The 6604-nt window shown below is 46.2% G+C and overlaps 1 protein-coding gene across 1 annotated transcript in view; it reads left to right on the top strand.

Moving 5' to 3' along the window:
* Positions 1 to 1860: 1860 nt before the first annotated feature.
* Positions 1861 to 6604, top strand: part of LOC144153808 (EF-hand domain-containing protein 1-like) — a 38701-nt gene continuing 33957 nt past the window's right edge. The window contains exon 1 of the mRNA XM_077685536.1: positions 1861 to 2621. Coding sequence (XP_077541662.1) covers positions 2562 to 2621 — 60 coding nt within the window. The 5' untranslated portion in view covers positions 1861 to 2561. The remainder of the gene's footprint in view (positions 2622 to 6604) is intronic.

Genomic DNA, 6604 nt, shown 5'->3' with positions numbered 1-6604 from the left:
TACACGTAGTTTGCAACTTTTACGTCCAAGACAACCGCCAAATCTGAGTGTAACAATATAATTGATTTTAAGGTGTGAGGCTAATGATTTATATTTGCCAGCAAACGATAACGTCGTTTTATTTAACCTCAACAATGGCCGTTAATAGTGCTGCGCCATTGAATGAGAACCCATTATCGTCACAGCCAAAAAAGAAAGCGCTACTCATGTCTTGTACCCATATCAAAATATTAAGTCGACATGTGAGGAAACAACCACATTGTATGTGTGTCCCATTTCCTAGTTGACGGTGTATTCCCAATGTGCGTAGTGGCTCACATTGCCTCGCGTAGTCTGCTGGATTCCGTGGGATAACGGTTAGAGTAGTCGGACAACTCAACCTGTCACAAACAAAACACTTGATAAAAAAAGGCAAAGGAGCAATACGACGGGACAACAAATAAATGCCGCCGTAGTAGGGTATAGGACACTCTAAGGGCCTAGACTTGCTACAAACTGTCGTGAACGCGAAATTCTCACCTCGATTCGCTTACGTTTACTTTACTACTTTTTACTTATAGCATGTTTGTATTTGGAGTCAAGTTTATACACAAAAACACAGTCATTAAGCAAGTGTGACTGTTTTCTAAAATCAATCATTCAATCAGTCAAGTCATCAGAAAATATTTAATTTAATCACTGAAAAAAAAGAGAATGTGTACAAGTAGAGGCATAAGGGAACAATTGGGTCAAGTGGGGCGCTTTATAGGTAGCACTTCTATGTGACGCGCATTTCGCGCACAAACCCGAAGGAAGTCCTGTGCTTCATGAGAGTGCACAAATTATTCTGTCCCTGCAACGTCCCTGCGTGAATTTTCGCCTGGGACTATAAATGGAAGATTGAGTGCTGATTGAAAATGGCGTCTGCCTAGTTGAGAAGATAGTGATTCCGGACCAGCGTACAGCTTCAGTGCCGATCTGCAGAGATGTCGCAACTCAACAGGGTCAAAAAGTCTTTCAGAGCGTCCTTGACAGAAACTTAGTGGCGTGTCCTGCGGTCACGAAATACTCTATTTACCTCCGTGAAGTTTCATTGCGCAATATTCTACGCCTCAAGGAATAAACGGGTTGTAGAGGCCACAGCGTGCGACCCGCGATCGGAGTGATATAAAACCTTCTCAAATCAATAAGACACCCAAAAGCGCCGTTTATGACCACTCATCGAGCTCTGGCAGTTACATCTGTCATCGCAAGCAACTATGTATAGAAACCGTGTCAGTGTAAGAACCCTCCCCCACTCCCCTTTCTTTTCATGTGGACGATTTCGTCGGGGCCACCCGTGTACACGTAGGTCACGCCGCCGCACTGTCACACCGCGCACAGTCACGTCACGACGCTGCGTGTCCAGAGGTGCTTTTGCGGTCAGCAGCCAAGGGATGGCTCTCCTCTCTCCCCCTTTCATTGCTCCCTATTTCTCTCCCTGACCTCTTTCGACCCGGGGTTGTGGCACCCAGACCCCCGCAGTTCGTGCGGGCGCATAAACGCAAGGCAAGAACATAAGAAGAAGAGCATGTTTGTGGGGCACGGAGAAAGGGAAAAGCCAACGCACAGACAGACCGCAGTGCGAGCTTTGTGCGAGTGAGAACACAAAGGAAGAAAGGATGATGGGATACACGGCGCAGGAAAAGAAGATGCGCCTCCAATTGGGAGGAAAGGAGGTGGGAGAGGAAGGGAGAGGAGATAAACTTCTGCACGCACACGTTTACCGCACGCACGCACGCACGCACGCACGCACGCACGCAGTGGGCGAGAAAAGAGCCGTGTCGTCATAGCTACGACGCGTCCGGGCCGGGCCAAACACACAGTCGGGTGCGCGCGCGGGACGCCCGAAAAGGCGCCCGTTGACCCGCTCAGTCGCACCGCACCGGCGCTTTACGGAGAAAACACTCTCGGAGCGCGCGAGCTCGTCCACAGGGAACAGTTCCGAGTTACGTGTGTAGGGTGGACCCCTGCGTCGGTGGCGCTGGGTTCCCAGAAACGTCCGGCCACCACGTCACCAGTGGAGGGTGACAGGTCATGCAGAAGCCGTGGAACACGCGTGAGTTATTCGGCCCCGATGTTGTACTAGTTCGACGACGCGGGAGCGACGCAACCGTCTTCAGCGCAAAAGTTTTTAAAGCTTTTCTGCTTCAAGTAATCAGTGTAGGCAGTCATTTCTGTCTCTAATCCCAACAGCATTCAGTACTAGCAAAAACGACTGTTCTTCACTTTGTTTTCTCTCTCTCTCTCTCTGGCTGGGAAATTGGAGAAGGAGATGCAAGCGACTTGAGGCATCAGCTGGTAATTAAGGATAAAAAAACATCCATGTGTGCGACACATTAACGTCACAACTGAAACGTTTACTGGAGTTCCTGTAACTTTCACGACTTAATTTACCGTCTTTGTTTTTGTGGGATTTCGAATTTAATCGATCGTTTGACAAAAATAACTGCGACGAGTCTACCGCACCGAGATTTCTGCCTAACGTCGACCATCTGTTGCGGCGGATCGACTAAAGTTCGAACTGTACCGTCAACGTCAAGATGGAGGCAAGACTCATCGACAGGCTACCCATGCTGCCGGGCTACTCCCTGCCAGAAGTGGTAAGCGAGAAAAAGCCCCTTTTAGTGCTGGATTAGCATTGCGACTGGTCTCAACAGCCATTCTTTGCTTTTGCTGAGCGTGGTCGGAAGCATTGCTCTGTAAGGGTGCTCGAGTTACTCATCATATTTAATTTGTACATATTTAATGAGGAGTCTCGATTTGGAGTAGTTTTCAACAAAATATTGAGCACACTATTTTCGGAAATTTGACCATGAAAAGCGATAACAATATGCGACTGTCTAAGAGCTTGTTTTTCATAGGCTACATCGCTACGCCTGTTTTTGTTCCCGTTGCGCAGAATATTTCCGACCAGTACAAGCCGTGGGGTTTTTGTATCAATTGTAGTAAATTGATTGTAGTAAATTGTAGTAAAAGCAGTGGGGTTTTTGTATCAATGTTCTGCGCTATTTTGTAAAACAACTGTAGTTAATTCCTTTGTCAAAGGAATCGTAAAACACGAAAGTGAAATGTGTAGCGAAATCTGCAGCTGAGCATAATTTTCGGGTCGACTGCTGTCTTGTGGGTGTGCTTGGAGAGCGACGCCCTGCTTGCGGGTCGCTTCAACAGCGGTGTACTGGCTTCATTTCCGTGACGGATATGACGTCAGTGAAATCTTGGTGTATCCCGGAATAAAACACTTTCGTGTTAAAATGTAAAACCCGAAAACGAACAACCCTAAGTATAGAGTACTCTTTAGTACTAAAGGTTGCTTCTCCGCAAGAAGACCCTGTGTGCACGGGTGCACCCTTTAATGGCCGCTTGTTTCGTTGTACTGGCGTCCTTTCCGTGACGGATATAACGTCATCAAAATCTTTGTGTATCCAGGAATAAAACACTCTCGTGTTCAAAATACAACTGTCGCAAAAGAAACAAGAAAATTCGGAAGTTTTAGCATTAACTCCCGCCATCACTTATTTCCATCAAAGAAAGCTTTACCGTAAGGCAGTTACGTTTGTTTGTGAAGCCAACTTTTATTGATAGGAAGGTAGTTTTGTTGCATTGGAAAAATTGTACAGCCGTCCACCATCTTAGCTGGAGCAACGCATTAGGCACTTATCGTCTTCTTCTGCCTTAATGTAAGGAAAGTTAGCCAGAACTGCTGCATTGCCCTCAGGTTTAAGGGCAAACTTAAGCCCTAAGTTTGAAGAGTGTTTCTTCAGAATTTTTGAGATATGCCACGCTAAAGTCAAATCTGCTGCTGTAGCTAAGTTTGCGGACCACCGTACGGTAAAGCTGCCAATAAAATAGACCCGGAAATGCGGCTGTGAGAGGATAATGAACAAGTCACTCAGTGTAATAAAAATACGCTTGTAAGCATGGTCGAGCCATTAAACGGTGGTTGTATCATGTATTAGGAAGCAGCATGCAAGTTCACAAAGTTCAGCTCATTGCGATTGCGGAATGAGTATGAATACATTGTCGCATACTTATTTACAAAACAATATGGCACTATGGCTTAAGCTTCACGAACGTCGCATCACAAAGAAACTGAGTTAATTGAGGCACAGTTGATTTCCCTTCTTTGTATTTTGTAATTTAATGGGTTACGGCCTACTGTGCATAGGCTCGATAAAAGACGACGAAACTAGCATCTAGCCAGATAAACCCAGAAACAGCAGCCATTGGTAAAGGAAATACGCAGTTCAGAAAAAACTCAGAGTCATTATTTATACCCCACAAGGAAATACCATTTGTTTTCGCTTTCATTCGAGCCGGGGGAAAATATTTAGCTTAACAGAAAGCTACGACTTTTTGGGAAGGAGTTACATCACGGCATAGACATCATGCGTACGCCAAAATACGAACGTGACTCAGCGCCCATTTTGGGTGTAGGGCGCTTGCGCAGTGAGTTGAGTATCACTTTTTATCCTCCGTTCTTACTGGCTGCCGCCAGCGAAGTTAGGATTAGGAAGGGGTCGGGTTCGGATATGGCGTTGTCGCAAAGCTCCACTCTTTTGGCAGCGTTGGAAAAATTAGTGACAGTTTGCGGTTCCCCGGGGATTGTGTGTTGTTGCAATAGCGTTTAGGGGTTTATAAATGTCTAAGACTCCGGCAACTTTCTTTTCTTCCAGCTGTAAAGGGTGAGCCAGCCGAAATCTAAAACTAAACACGACGACTTTAGTTGCCGAGAAGGTAGAGTGGTAATGGATGCTTTGCGCCGATTAAGGTCCGTTTTGACGGCACCGAAGTAGGCAGAATATATTTGCTAGGGATACATACGACGGTAAAACGAGCTACAGACACTGGCTCGTTCATTTGCGAGGGGAAATTTACACCCGCCTAAATTTTATTGCTTCTGATAGGCGTCACTCTATGCACTGACGATAGTATAAGGAATATATAATTCATATAGATGTATATCCGCTACTAACGGAGAGGCAACTTCGAAAAGATAAGTGGCGATGAGAGCCAGTTATGGGTAAACGAGTCCGACGTTGAGAAGGTTGGGAAACGCACTAAGTAATAGGTTGTTATGTTATTCTCGAGGGCTCCTGTTTAATGTGTGGACCCCTATACAATGCCTGGGGCCGTGAAAAGTGAAATTTTCATAAGAGATATCAAAAATTGAGTTAACTTTACACTCTGCTTCTCAACATTGGATGCACCGGAAACCCATTGCGGGAATCAAGATGTATAGGGAGATTTCCACGGTGGTGTGGCAGGGAAGGAAATGTTGATCATGTCAGCTTGGCTACGCGCGAACGTAAAAGAAAAAATCCCGGGCATTATATCCACTACCGTGAAACCTGGGGAGTGGCGAAGCATGCAGTGTATAAGTGTATTCTTGGCGCCTTGGCGTTTTTGCCAACGGAGATGAAACCGTTGGGGAGTAGAGGTTTACAGTTTTGCTGTAAAAGTCTCTTGTCTTTGAAGCACGAAGCTCTCTAGCGCGAGGCGTAAACGAGTGTCCCGCTGTTTCTTTAGTACGCGTCATACGTTCTAGAGCGAGAAGTAAACGAGTTCCCCGGTGTTTTAGTGCCGTGACTATATAAAACGACGATTGCGACGACGATTACGACGATGACGACGACAGGAGACGCCAATAGCCCCAGCCCCTAAGGTTCTTCGCCCCTGAAAGTGTGACAAATGCTGCCTGTTCTCATGCGTGGGTGCCTTCTTGTTTGTTTACCTTTCTTGCACGGCACTGGTGCTTTGCGACACAGCTAAGTTAAGCGCACGCGGGGAAGCCAAATTTACAGTCGGTAAAACGTTCGTATATAACAGCGAGTTCAACTTCAACTAGTTACATCTGAAAACTGCGGAAACGTGCTCTTTAAAAACACGCTGGAGACAACAGGGGTGCGCTTAGACTTCAGAACGCCGTGGTAGTTTTCTTAAAATCCCGCTTGGGCGATGCAGGATAAGGCCGAAAGTCGAAATCCATATTACAGACAAGCGCTTCACCGACTGTACGAGACATGCGGCTGAGTCCATGTTTCGCATCACTGACAAAAAATTGGCAGAAAGGAAAGGTTGGGGAAGTTTCGCACCGGTATCCGCTGACTCTCGAAAGACCTGCGGACCGTATTAAATAGATCTTGGTATGCAGCTTTCCCATTTCTGAAATGTTCTGGATCTAGACGTAGTTGGAGGCACGCAACCCAAACGCTTACAGCCAGTTATGTTGACGAACAGTCGCGCATAACCAGCAGGACGCTTACCCTGCAAATTAACTAAACTACTTCTCTCAGTGAACTTCGGCTGGCTCTTTCGTGTTCCTAAAGACATCGTGACAGGTCCATTTTTTTCGGCCATGAATATGCTTACTCCCCAGAAGAATACACAAGGCCCTGCAATGGGCAGCTCAAATGGTTAATAGAAAGAAAAAAATTACAGGTTGAGAGACGAAGCCCATGTTCCCACTAAGTAGCTAAAGAAGAAAGTAATGCAGATTCGCTTCCACTAGCGCCAAGGTGAACGGAGATAGTACAGGCGGCAAGGCCTGCTAAATATAAAATAAATGCGACGCAGTTTTGGCACC

Source organism: Haemaphysalis longicornis, unplaced genomic scaffold (genome assembly GCF_048455015.1).
Source record: "Haemaphysalis longicornis isolate Haplotype H1 unplaced genomic scaffold, Haemaphysalis longicornis Haplotype H1 scaffold_9, whole genome shotgun sequence".
NCBI classification, from domain to species: domain Eukaryota; kingdom Metazoa; phylum Arthropoda; class Arachnida; order Ixodida; family Ixodidae; genus Haemaphysalis; species Haemaphysalis longicornis.
This window is presented reverse-complemented; position numbering and strand designations above follow the sequence as displayed.